Here is a 12,542-nt window from a genome sequence, read left to right as displayed (position 1 = left end):
GTTTGGGTTGGGGGGTTTGATGGTTTCATCTCCAGGGGTTTGGGTTGGGGGGTTTGATGGTTTCATCTCCAGCTTTTAGGTTGGTGGGTTTGGTTGCTTCATCTCTGGTTTTTGGGTTTGATGGTTGCATCTCCAGGTTTTGGGTTTGTGGGTTTGGTGGTTTTATCTCCAGGGGTTTGGGTTGAGGGGTTTGGTGGTTTCATCTCCAGGGGTTTGGGTTGGGAGGTTTGATGGTTTCATCTCCAGGGGTTTGGGTTGGGGGGTTTGGTGGTTTCATCTCCAGGGGTTTGGGTTGAGGGGTTTGGTGGTTTCATCTCCAGGGGTTTGGGTTGGGAGGTTTGATGGTTTCATCTCCAGGGGTTTGGGTTGGGGGGTTTGGTGGTTTCATCTCCAGGGGTTTGGGTTTGTGGGTTTGATGGTTTCATCTCCAGCTTTTAGGTTGGTGGGTTTGGTTGCTTCATCTCTGGTTTTTGGGTTTGATGGTTGCATCTCCAGGGTTTTGGGTTTGGTGGTTTCATCTCCAGGGTTGTGGGTTTCTGCATTCAATGGTTTCATCTCCAGCTTTTGGATTTGTGGGTTTGATGGTTTCATCTCCAGCTTTTGGGTTGGTGGGTTTGATGGTTTCATCTCTGGTTTGTGGGTTTGATGTTTTCATCTCCAGGGTTTGTGGGTTTGATGGTTTCATCTCCAGCTTTCGGGTTTGGTCATTTTATCTCCAGGGTTTTGGGTTTTTGGGTTTGGTTGTTTCATCTCCAGCTTTGGGGTTTGTGGGTTTGGTTTTTTTTTTCCCTAAGGGTGAAGTTTCACACTTCCATCAAAGGAGTGGACACCCAAACCCAGAACATCTGGGCTTTTCAGTGCCTGCAAACCAGAACCATTTCCTCCAGGCCCCTGAAATTTTAGCTGAAGCCTGACCAAAATTGCAAGTTTTAGGGCATTTGATTGAAAGGTTGGGTTTTGGAGTGGGAGAAATTGTTTCCTGTCTGCAAAGTCCTCAGATATTTGAGAACTGGCACTTGGCACAGGAAAGTTTAGTGAAAAAAAGCAGATTTTCTGTAAAGGAAGTGAAAAAATGGCATTTTATACATTTTATATCCTTCATAGATGATTATATATTTCGCATATTATTGTATTTTCTATTTTAGATATTTTAGATATTTAGATATTACACATTTTATATCCTTACATATCCTTCATAGGTTATTATATATTTTACGTATTATTATATTTTATATTTTAACTATTTTATATATTTATATATTACACATTTTATATCTTTTATATCCTTCATAGATGATTATATATTTTACCTATTATTGTATTTTATATATTAACTATTTGAGATATTTATTTATTACACATTTTATATCTTTTATATCCTTCATAAATTATTATATATTTTACCTAATATTATATTTCCTCTTCTAGCTATTTTAGATATTTACATATGACAGATCCTATACATTTTATATCCTTCATAGACTATTATATATTTTACGTACTATTTTTTAATATCTTTTATTTCATTCCCACATTTAAAAAAATAACTTAAAAGCTCAATTAAAACCGCCAATCTCCACGTTCTTTGCTGCCACCTCCCCCAGTTCTGGGCCCAGAAATTTATCCCCCCTGGTGACTGTCCCTTTGTCCCCCCGTGACTGTCCCTTTGTCCCCCCAGACATCAACGAGTGCACGTCCAACCCGTGTGTGAACGGCGTGTGCCGGAACAACGCCGGCTCCTTCGCCTGCGAGTGCTCCCCTGGCAGCAAACTGGACCCCACTGGCACCATCTGCGTGGGTAAGGAGGGACCTTCTCCTGGACTGGGCATCCCAGTGCCCACCAGCACCCCTGGCTGGGCATCCTTGGCGCCTTCCTGGCATTCCGAGCGCACGGATGGTGGGATGAGGGGGACCGGCCTCAAGCTGGAGGAGGGAAGGGTTAGGTTGGGTGTTGGGGGGGTTAAATTCCTCCCTGGGAGGAGGGAACCAAACACCTCTCAGAGCTGTGGAATCGTGGAACGGTTTGGGTTGGAAGGGATCAAAAAGATCACAGAGTTTCAACCCTTCCCCGGGAGAGGGGGGAGGCCCTGGAATGGTTTTCCCAGGGAAGCTGTGGCTGCCCCTGAATCCCTGGGAGTGTCCAAGGCCAGGTTGGAGAAGAAAAGGTTCCAAGGAGACCTTAGAGCTCCTTCCGGGGCCTGAAGGGGCTCCAGGAGAGCTGGAGAGGGATTTGGGACAAGGAATGGGGGGACAGGACAAGGGGGAATGGCTTTCCACTGCCAAAGGGATAGGTGGGATATTGGGAAGGAATTCCTGGCTGTGAGGGTGGGGAGGCCCTGGCACAGGTTTTCCCAGAGAAGCTGTGGCTGCCCCATCCCAGAAAGTGTTCAAGGAGAAGGGAAGGCTCCAGGGAGACCTGAGAGCCCCTTCCAGGGCCTGAAAGGGCTCCAGGAGAGCTGAAGAGGGACTGGGGACAAGGGATAGAGGGGACAGGATACAGGGAATAGCTTCCCACTGCCAGAGGGCAGGGTTAGGTGGGATATCAGGAAGGAATTCTTGGCTGTGAGGGTGGGGAGGCCCTGGCACAGGTTTTCCCAGAGAAGCTGTGGCTGCCCCATCCCTGGAGGTGTCCAAGGCCAGCTTGGAGCAACCTGGGCTAGTGAAGGTGTCCCTGCCCATGGCAGGGGGTGGCACTGGATGAGCTTTAAGGTCCCTTCCGACCGAAACCAGTTTGGGATTCCATGAGCCTTTGACACCTCTCCTTCCCACTCAGTGTTCCCTTGGAGTTTGGTGCCAATTAATGTCTCTCCTGCCTCCAGGGAACCCGGAAAGCTGCAGCCTCAGGCTGTGCTGCACCCCCACACAGGGTCCCAGGGGAACCCAGGGTCCCTATGGGGTGCCAGGGGATCCTTCAGGGCATCAGGATGGTGGGTTCTCCCTCAGCAGATGGGTTGGGGGTGTGGTGACATTAGGGCACGTCGAGAAAAAGTGGATCCTTTGTCATCAAGACCATGGGAAGGTTCCCACTTCCCACTCCTCGATGGTCAGGGCCTTGCAAAGCATCACAGGACAGATGGATAAAGGACTATTTCCACCCAGAAAAGGAGCAGGTTGAGAATGGGAAAAGGGCAGGACAGGGCTCTGGGGACCAGCAGGGTTTGTGTCCCTGCTGGAACCCACTTGGCCCCACAGATTGAAGGACAGAGCGACCCCAAGGACCAACAGCCACCTTGCAGCCAGAGAGGGCTCCAGGGCTGCTCCTCAGGGTTCCATGAACCTGGGAGTGGAGCAGCTCCTCACTCTCTCCTTGTCTTCATCCCTGCAGACAGCATGAAAGGGACCTGCTGGCTCAACATCCAGGACGGGCGCTGCGAGGTGAACATCAACGGGGCCACGCTCAAGTCGGAGTGTTGTGCCACCCTGGGGGCAGCCTGGGGCAGCCCCTGCGAGCGCTGCGAGATCGGTGAGGCCCTGCCTGGCACGGGGATCCCCTCAGAGCTGTGCCAGGGGGGTTTGGGATGGATCTCAGGGAAAGGTTCTTCATCCCCAGAGGGTGGTGGGCACTGACCAGGCTCCCCAGGGCAGTGGGCACGGCCCCAAGGCTGCCAGAGCTCAAGGAGGGTTTGGACAACGCTCTGAGGGGGGATTGTCGGGGTGTCCTGATGATCCTTGTGGGTCCCTTCCCGCTCAGGATATTCCAGGATTCTCTGAATAAATCCAGTCTCCAACTCTGTCTTATCCATTCCCCTCCCACTTGCTTTCGTAAATCCAGAAATTGTGCTTTACCCTGGAGGATCCCTGATAAATTCCAGCTGCTCTGAAATCCTTCTCTGCCCCGTGTCGCCCATTTTTCCATGGAAATCCATGGAGTTGTGCCAGGGGAGGTTTGGGATGGATCTCAGGGAAAGGTTCCTCCTCCCCAGAGGATGGTGGGGCACTGAACAGGCTCCCCATGGAATGGTTATTCCCCAAGGTTGCCAGAGCTCCAGGAGGGTTTGGATGATCCTCTGAGGGATTGTTGGGGTGTCCTGATGATCCCTGTAAGTCCCTTCCCACTCAGGATATTCCAGGATTCTACAGAAATCCTGCTGCATTGTTGCTGTGGATGTTTCTGTGTTCGTAGGGGACAAATGAAGCCCCAGCTCCTTGAATAAAGAGGGGCAGGGGGTGAAGAAGAACAAAGGAAAACCCTGGGGAACATGTCCAGAACTCTTGGATAACACTCTGAGGGACAGGGGGGATTGTTGGGGTGTCCTGTGCAGGGCCAGGAGTTGGACTGGATGATCTTTGTGGGACCCTCCCAGCTCAGGATATTCCAGGATTCTCTGGGAGATCAGGAAGGCAGGAGCAGCCCGTTTCTCTGCTGACATTCCCATCTTTCCTTGCAGACACTGCCTGTCCCCGGGGATACGCCCGGATGAAGGGGGTCACCTGTGAAGGTACAGTTGCAGCAGGACATGGGAAACTTTCCCTCGGGATCGTGGTCACTGTTCATTTGCTGCTGTCCTGCCTCTCCAAGTCTGGGAGGGGAGGTTCTACACCTTCTGGCCTTTTGTTGGACTCTGTGGATGTGTGGCCTCTGTCTGTCTGTCTGTCTGTCTGTCTGTGCTCAGCCCCTGGCTGGGCTTGGCTGTGGCCGTGCAGGGACAATGTGCTTTTCATGGAGCGAGTTGTCACTTTTTAGTCTGGCAGGGCAGCTCTGGGCTGCTTCCATCTCCTCCAGGAGCCCCTGGAGGCCATGCTGGCCTTGTCCCCGTGCCAGTCTCATGCCCTTCTCCTGCTCCTGTGCCCACAGACGTGAACGAGTGCGAGGTGTTCCCCGGTGTCTGCCCCAACGGGCGCTGCGTCAACTCCGCCGGCTCCTTCCGCTGCGAGTGCCCCGAGGGGCTGACCCTGGATGGCACTGCCAGGACGTGTGTGGGTAAGGGCACCTCCTCTCACCCAGATCCTGGCCCCTCTACGGGTGCTCCAGCTCCGCCCCTCCCTGCCACGTGCAGCAGGAATTCTTGGGAATTGAGTGGTGGCGTCTTTGGGAAGGGCACCAAAACCCGGCAGCTGAACCGAGGCAAAGCTGCCACAGCTTCGTGTCCCCGAGTCCAGCAGTTGTTCTTCATGGGGGGACTTCAGAAGTGGCCAAATCACCTAATTTTGGTTAATGACGTGGCCCAGCAGCCCTGAAACAACTCCTGGGCACACAGGGACAAACCTCTGCCCTTCCCAGGGGCCATCTGTGCTTCCAGCACCGGGGAGGGGCCATTCACCGGCCCTGTTGCCAGCAGACCCAGGCTGGTTGTGTCCATGCTGTGAAATCTCTCACAGCATTCCAAAAAAAAAAAAGGGAATGGCACTGGAACAGGCTCCTCAGGGCAGTGGTTGAGCATCCAACCCTGACAGGATTCAAGGAGTGTTTGGACAATGCTCCAAGGGACATGGATTGTTGGAGTGTCCTGTGCAGGGCTAAGAGTTGGGCTGGATGATCCCTGTGGGTCCCTTCCAGCTCAGGATATTCCATGGTTCTGTGAGAAGGGTCTGTGGGGCACCAGAAGCCCCCACGGGAAGCCCTGATGTGAAGGAGAGGTCGGTGCCTGACCTGCCTGGGGAAACACCGGCCCTTGGAGAAAGAAATGAAGGTCTCAGTGCTGCAGCCATGGGGGTCCCTTCCTTGTCAGCATATTCTGAGAATGGCTCATTCCTGGGCAGTTTGGAGGATGCCCCAGCCAAAGCCACTCCAGGGATGCTGTAAAGCCAGTCCCAGAGGGTGCCAGGGTGGTTTTTACCACGTGAAGCCAGTCCCAGAGAGTGCCACGGGTGGTTTTTACCATGTGAAGCCAGTCCCAGAGAAGGTGCCAGGATGGTTTTTACCGTGTGAAGCCAGTCCCAGAGAGGGTGCCAGGGTGATTTTTACCATGAGAAGCCAGTCCCAGAGAGGGTACCAGGATGGTTTTTACCATGTGAAGCCAGTCCCAGATGGTGCTGGGGTGGTTTTTACCATGCAAAGCCAGTCCCAGAGAGGGTGCCAGGGTGGTTTTTACCGTGTGAAGCCAGTCCCAGAGAGGGTGCCAGGGTGATTTTTACCACGTGAAGCCAGTCCCAGAGAGTGCCACGGGTGGTTTTTACCATGTGAAGCCAGTCCCAGAGAAGGTGCCAGGGTGGTTTTTACCACGCAAAGCCAGTCCCAGAGAGTGCCAGGGTTGGCTTTGGCGGCGGGTGGGCGCCTCAGGGGGGTCGCTGAGCCCTGCTGTGCCCCCCAGACGTGCGGGTGGAGCAGTGCTACATGCGCTGGGACGAGGACGAGTGCACGGAGCCCCTGCCCGGCAAGTACCGCATGGACATGTGCTGCTGCTCCGTGGGCTCGGCCTGGGGCAGCGACTGCGAGGAGTGCCCCAAGCCGGGCACCGGCGAGTTCAAGGCCATCTGCCCGCGCGGGCCCGGCTTCGCCAACCGCGGGGACGTGCTCTCGGGGAGGCCCTTCTACAAAGGTGAGCGGAAAGCTGGGAAAAGCCCCTCGCTGCGCTCGGCCCTCCGCCCGCCCCGGGGGCTCTGGGCTCGTGAGACACCCCCTCTCTGAACCTCTGCTCTTCTCCACCCCCAGATGTGAACGAGTGCAAGGTCTTCTCCGGGCTCTGCACTCACGGCACGTGCCGGAACACCATCGGCAGCTTCCGCTGTATCTGCGGCAACGGCTTCGCTCTGGACGCCGAGGAGAGGAACTGCACGGGTAAGGGACCCCCTCTGGGCCACCCCTTGCCCACCCTGCTGCCTTTGGGGGTGCTCAGCGTGGTGGTGCCACCCAGGGGGGTTGTGGCACTTGTTTTGGGGACGTGGCGAGGAGCCAACCATGAGCAGAAGCATCGAGGCCAGGAACGGAGGCAGGACGGGGAGAAGTGGTGGATGCCCGTCCTTGGAAGTGTCCTTGGACAGGGCTTGGAGCAACCTGGGATAATGGAAGGTGTCCCAGCCCATGGCAGGGGGTGGAGTGAGATGAGCTTTCAGGTCCCTCCCAGCCCAAACCAGTCTGGGATTTCATGATCCTTTGACACCTCTCCTCCTTGGATTTTGGTGCCAATTAATGTCTCTCGTGCATCCAGGGAGCCCGGAAAGCTGCAGCCTCAGGCAGTGCTCTGTGGCACACGCACCAACCCCCAGCTGTGCTGCAGCAAAGACAAAACACCGACATGGGGTCCCAGGGGGTCCTTCAGGGCACCAGGGTGGTGGGTTCTCACCCATGGCTGGGCGTGGAACTGGATAAACTTTAAATCCCCTTCCAACCCAAACCGTCCCGTGATTCCATGAGGCTCCTCCTGCTCGTGGGGTGAGGGATGAGCCCTGCCCCAGGGAGACAGCTTGGCTGCTGTCCCTCCCTCCAGGATGAGGAGTTCCTTGCTCTGCTGGCTCAGACCTGCCAGCCCCTGTGCACTGAGTTTGAGCTGAAATGAGTGTTTGAAGCCCAGTGCTGGGTTTAGTGGTGCTGGTGGCCTGTCCTTCCTCCACTCCCTGGTGCCTGTTGCCTAAAATGGGAGAAATAATTCTCTGGGCAATTTTGAGAAGAGAAAGGCAGAAAGCAGCTCTTTAACTGTAGTAACTTTGGTGCACAAGGGTGTGTTGCACACACACACAGAGTACAGGCCTTTACAATTTTTATAACACCATCTAATTCTAATATTTGGACATCACCTCCTTGGTTACACCGTCTGTCCCATCCCTTCAGCCCCACCTCCCAGAGTTGAGTTGGTGGTCCCAAAATGCCCACCCCTTCATCCCCATCCTCCTCATCGTCATCTCTGTCCTTCTTGGAACATCTTCAAGGCTTCTGAGTAGTTTTGACTTGGCTCTGTCAAGCAGTTCTGTCTTGTTCTGAGCACATTTTCACAACAAGGTGGGGTTTTTTTCCACCCTTGGAATCCCCGACAGGGGATGTTAAACAACACCTGGCGTGGAGGTGCTGGGCTAAAAGTGCTGGAGCTGTGCTAAAACCTATGTAATAGAAATAATAGTAATAGAAATAATAGTAATAGAAACAATAATAAGAGAAAAAAGAAGAATAGAAAAAATAAAAATAGAAACAATAATAATAGAAACAACAATAATAGAAACAATAATAATATAAATAATAATATAATTAATAATATAAATAATAATATAAATAATAATATAATTAATAATATAAATAATAATATAAATAATAATATTATAAATAATCATGGCTAGGCTTTGTGAATGAAGATCTGGGGAGGGCTCTACCCATCTTTGTTCTGTTCCCCACACTTATCTTGCAGTTGTCTGAGAACAAAACCATGTCTGTGGTGCTCCTACACTGGCTTTCAGGTAGAATTCCTTCTGCTCTAGCAGAGAATTCTTGCCAGGATTTTGCCAGCAATGGAGAGCAGAGTAACACCACGGTAATTTGAGCAGTCTGGCTTAGCTCCTTTCTTCTTACACAAGGTGATGACGACTGCATTGCGAGGGTCTGAGGGTTCCCAACAGCGCGCCACGAACTCGTGAAATTAATATAAATAATAATATAAATGATAATAATATAAACGATAATAGTATAAATAATAATAATATAAATAATGATAATATAAATAAGAATCATAGAATCATAGAATAGGTTGGGTTGGAAAAGACCTCCAAGGTCATCAAGTCCAACCCCTGATCCAACTCCAATTACTATATCATGGCACTAAGGGCCACGTCCAATCTCTTTTTAAAAACCTCCAGGGATGGTGAATCCACCACCTCTCTGGGTAGGCTGTTCCAATGCCTGATAACCCTCTCTGTAAAGAATTTCTTCCTAACATCTAACCTAAACTTCCCCTGGCAGAGCTTGAGCCCATGTCCCCTTGTCCTATTGTTGGTTTCCTGGGAGAAGAGACCAACCCCCACCTGGCTATAACCTCCCTTCAGGGAGTTGAAGAGAGCGATGAGGTTGCCTCTAAGCCTTCTCTTCTCCAGACCAAACAACCCCAGCTCCCTCAGCCTCTCCTCATAGGACTTGTGCTCCAGTCCCTTCCCCAGCCTCGTTGCTCTCCTCTGGACCCGCTCCAGCCCCTCAATATCCTCCCTGAGCTGAGGGCCCAGAGCTGAACACAACACTCAAGGTGTGGTCTCACCAACGCAGAGTACAGGGGAAGGATCACTTCCCTGCTCCTGCTGGCCACACTGTTCCTGATGCAGGCCAGGATAATATAAATAATATCAATAATAATACGAATAATAATGACAGGATGCAGATTTTGAAGGCAGCGTGTCCCTCTCCCCGCAGACATCGACGAGTGCCGCATCTCGCCGGACCTGTGCGGCCACGGCACGTGCGTCAACACCCCGGGCAGCTTCGAGTGCGAGTGCTTCGAGGGCTACGAGAGCGGCTTCATGATGATGAAGAACTGCATGGGTAAGTGAGGCTGAAAAAAAAAAACCCCTCAGAATTAAGAACTTTTTGTCTCTAAGCAGCCAGCGAGGTGTTTATTCACCCGCGCCGGGTAAACTCGCTGGAAGGCGCCTGTTGTAGTTTGAGACCCTCAGAAATCCAATTTCCAAGTCCAAGCCCCCCCCTCCTGCAATTTACTTCAGTGTGAGAGGTTTTTCCAGACATGACACAACTCAGTACGGGGGGGGAAGGGAGTTATATTACAATTATTACACAAATAAATACGTTATATACACAATTCTAACTCTCTCTCCTATGGTAAAGCAACATTCACATTAGATTGAGTCCCTCCTTTCCCTCCAGTGAAAGTTCAGAAGGGAAGAAGGAAAGATCCTTTCCACTTTCAGGGCAGCAGTGTCTTTCCTCTTCAAAGCAGCAGTCGTAGCTGGAGTTGTCACAGCTGAAATCTCTCTCTCTCTCTCTCCATCACACACAAGGGGGTCTCTTCTCACCCCTCAGCCCTTCAGCTCCAACTGAAGGTCTCGCCCGTGGACTGCCAGCAGGGACAAAACCTGCTTCACCACGGTCATATCACAGAATGCAAGACATCCCATGGAAATCCCTTCCTGGAGGGGTCGAGTTCCCTCGAGTCAGAACGTTTAGGGCAGCTCTCAGCTCAGTCTTTGCCCCCAGAGTCCTCCCAGAGCTCCTTTGCTCTGTCTCAAACTGCCAGCATGGCAGCAGGGAGGGGGCAAGGCAGTTTAATGCTTCTTTTCTGGTCTGGGGTGATCTGTTTTAATTTTGCAGGGGCGCTGATTGGGTCAACACCAAGAAACACCACCCCCCTGGAGTTAAGCACTTTCCAACTCCAGGGGAAAACCCTTTTTAACCTAGGCCAGCACCGATGCAAAAATCAGGGGATTTATACAGTCTGCATACGTGATTGCAACGTTTTAACATGGACATTCACATGATTACATCTAATCATACATATTAATAATAGGCGGGGTCTGGGTGGAGCTTAGGGTGGTGCTTCCCAGTTTTTTCTCTTGGCACTGAGTGTTGGTGCTCGTTCCAGCCTTCAGCCTCAAATCGGGGGCCTGTTTCTCTTCCTTCTCACTTTGACCTCCTCACCTTTCTGTTGTTAACATCCTGACTACTGAAGCTTGCAGAAACCCTTGGCTCTAAGCCCCTTTCTCCTAGTCAGATGTCTACCCTGCCTTAATTTATGACCTCTAGGTTGATTGTGTAGCATTTCCAGCCTTCTTCTTATGATTAGGTTTGGGTCCAGCGAGCAGAACAGAACGAGTTCTTCAGCAGCACAGGCAGAGCAGGTGTCAGGGGGGTTTCTCAACAGAGCAAGATCCCTCAGTTAACTCTTTTAGGCCTTCAAAAGGACCTGCCCTTGGCCAGGAGGAGGGGGTTGACCCTGGCTGGGTCTCTCCCTCCCCTTGGAAATGGGGAAGAGGAGGGGAAAGAACTGGCGAAGGATTCGTGAGTTGAGATATGAGCTGGGAGAGGTCACCCACTGATCACCACCATGGGTAAAACAGACTCAGAGTGGGGATATTGGTTAAATTTATTAATTATTTATTAGTGAAATTTATTAATTATTTATTAATTGATTAGTTAAATTTATCTCCCTCCCCTCGGCAACTGGGCAAAGGAGGGGAAAAAACTGGTGAAGGATTCGTGAGCTAAGAGCTGGGAGAGGTCACCCACTGATCACCATCACAGTGGGCAAAACAGGCTCAGAGTGGGGATATTGGTTACATTTATTAATTATTTATTAATTTATTAGTTTAATTTATTAATTATTTATTAACTTATTAGTTAAATTTGTCTCCCTCCCCTCGGCAATGGGGAAGAGGAGGGGAAAGAACCAGCGAAGGATTCGTGAGATAAGAGCTGGGAGAGGTCACCCACTGGTTACCATCAGAGTGGGAAAACAGGCTCAGAGTGGGGATATTAGTTAAATTTATTAATTATTTATTAATAGTTAAATTTATCTCCCTCCCCTCGGCAACGGGGAAGAGGAGGGGAAAAAAAGGGCGAAGGATTCGTGAGCTGAGATAAGAGCTGGGAGAGGTCACCCACTGATCACCTTGTATTTCCTTCTTCATCTTGTGCTTGTTCATGTCCTTGAACCAAGTCCATTCTTCTTCATTTCATGCTCCTCTTCCCTTGGACCTTCCCCTGCCCAGACCTTGGCCGTTCACCTTCCTCTCCTGTCAGCCCCCGGCAGCTGGAGCTCGAGCCTGGCATTGCCACTGAGCTGGGCCAGGATCCATTCCTGGTGTTTTCATTCCTGCCACCTTTCTCCTGGGCACTGGCCAGTGCCTGGTGGAGCTGTGCCAGCCCAGCAGCTTGGACTGGGTGTTTGAGAGCTCCACTTCTCTCCCCCACTTGGCCTTTTTACTTTCCTTCCCCTTCTCAGCCACCTATTATTGATTTGGCCACTGATGAATTCAGCCACTGGAAGGTGTCCCTGCCCCCCTGGCAGGAGGCTGGAGCTGAATGATTTTTAAGGTTCCTTCCAAGCCAAACCATTCTGGGATCCTGTGGTTGTTTACATATTCCCCACTCTAAACACCCCCCCCATCTCCACCCTTTATTAACCTCACGTGGTCAACCCTTGCACTAAACCATTTTCAAACACCCTGGCAGATGAGCAGACCTGTTATTTCCACTCCTGTATTAGGAGATAAATTAAATTTTGTCTTTCTAGCACTGCTGTCATGGTCCATCCTCCAGCCACGTGTCATTATTAAATCAAATTAAATCAAATGCCTCCCCTGGCAGGAGGACATGGAGATACACCTTGCTGAGCAAGAGGTCCACCAGGAGATGGATTGTGTCTCTTCCAGCTCAGAACCTTGCTGATTCATCCTGTTTTTCTTGGGCTCCTTTCCACTGAATCTCTTCTAAAATGTCTCTCAACTTGGTCTCACTTTATGTGATATTTAAATAGCACTGTGTGTGATATTTAATCTATGCCTTTCCTTGGGCTCTGCAGCAGTTCCATACCAGCCTCAGCCATGAAAGAGGTCCCTGCCCAGCTCCCCAGGCATTTTCAGGGATTAATTCCTTCCTGAGAAGTTCTGGTAGACCATCCACACACTCTCCTGCCCCACTCACTTTTCAGTTGTAATTGTAAAAGCTCCTTTCACCT

General features: G+C 51.1%; 1 protein-coding gene across 1 annotated transcript in view; it reads left to right on the top strand.

Moving 5' to 3' along the window:
• The window catches only part of LOC113987600 (fibrillin-2-like), a gene marked incomplete at its 5' end in the record, with an annotated part of 77,777 nt that overhangs the window by 29,184 nt on the left and 36,051 nt on the right, over positions 1–12,542 (top strand). The window contains 7 exons of the mRNA XM_039390598.1: positions 1,679–1,798; positions 3,326–3,463; positions 4,389–4,439; positions 4,796–4,921; positions 6,252–6,479; positions 6,593–6,718; positions 9,266–9,394. Coding sequence (XP_039246532.1) covers positions 1,679–1,798; positions 3,326–3,463; positions 4,389–4,439; positions 4,796–4,921; positions 6,252–6,479; positions 6,593–6,718; positions 9,266–9,394 — 918 coding nt within the window. The remainder of the gene's footprint in view (positions 1–1,678; positions 1,799–3,325; positions 3,464–4,388; positions 4,440–4,795; positions 4,922–6,251; positions 6,480–6,592; positions 6,719–9,265; positions 9,395–12,542) is intronic.

The sequence above is a fragment of the Pipra filicauda genome, unplaced genomic scaffold (assembly GCF_003945595.2).
Source record: "Pipra filicauda isolate LSUMZ 115617 unplaced genomic scaffold, ASM394559v2 scaffold846_size100090_pilon, whole genome shotgun sequence".
In the NCBI taxonomy this organism is placed as follows: Eukaryota; Metazoa; Chordata; class Aves; order Passeriformes; family Pipridae; genus Pipra; species Pipra filicauda.
The sequence above is the reverse complement of the archived record's forward strand: the minus strand, read 5'-3'. Positions and strand labels throughout refer to the sequence as shown.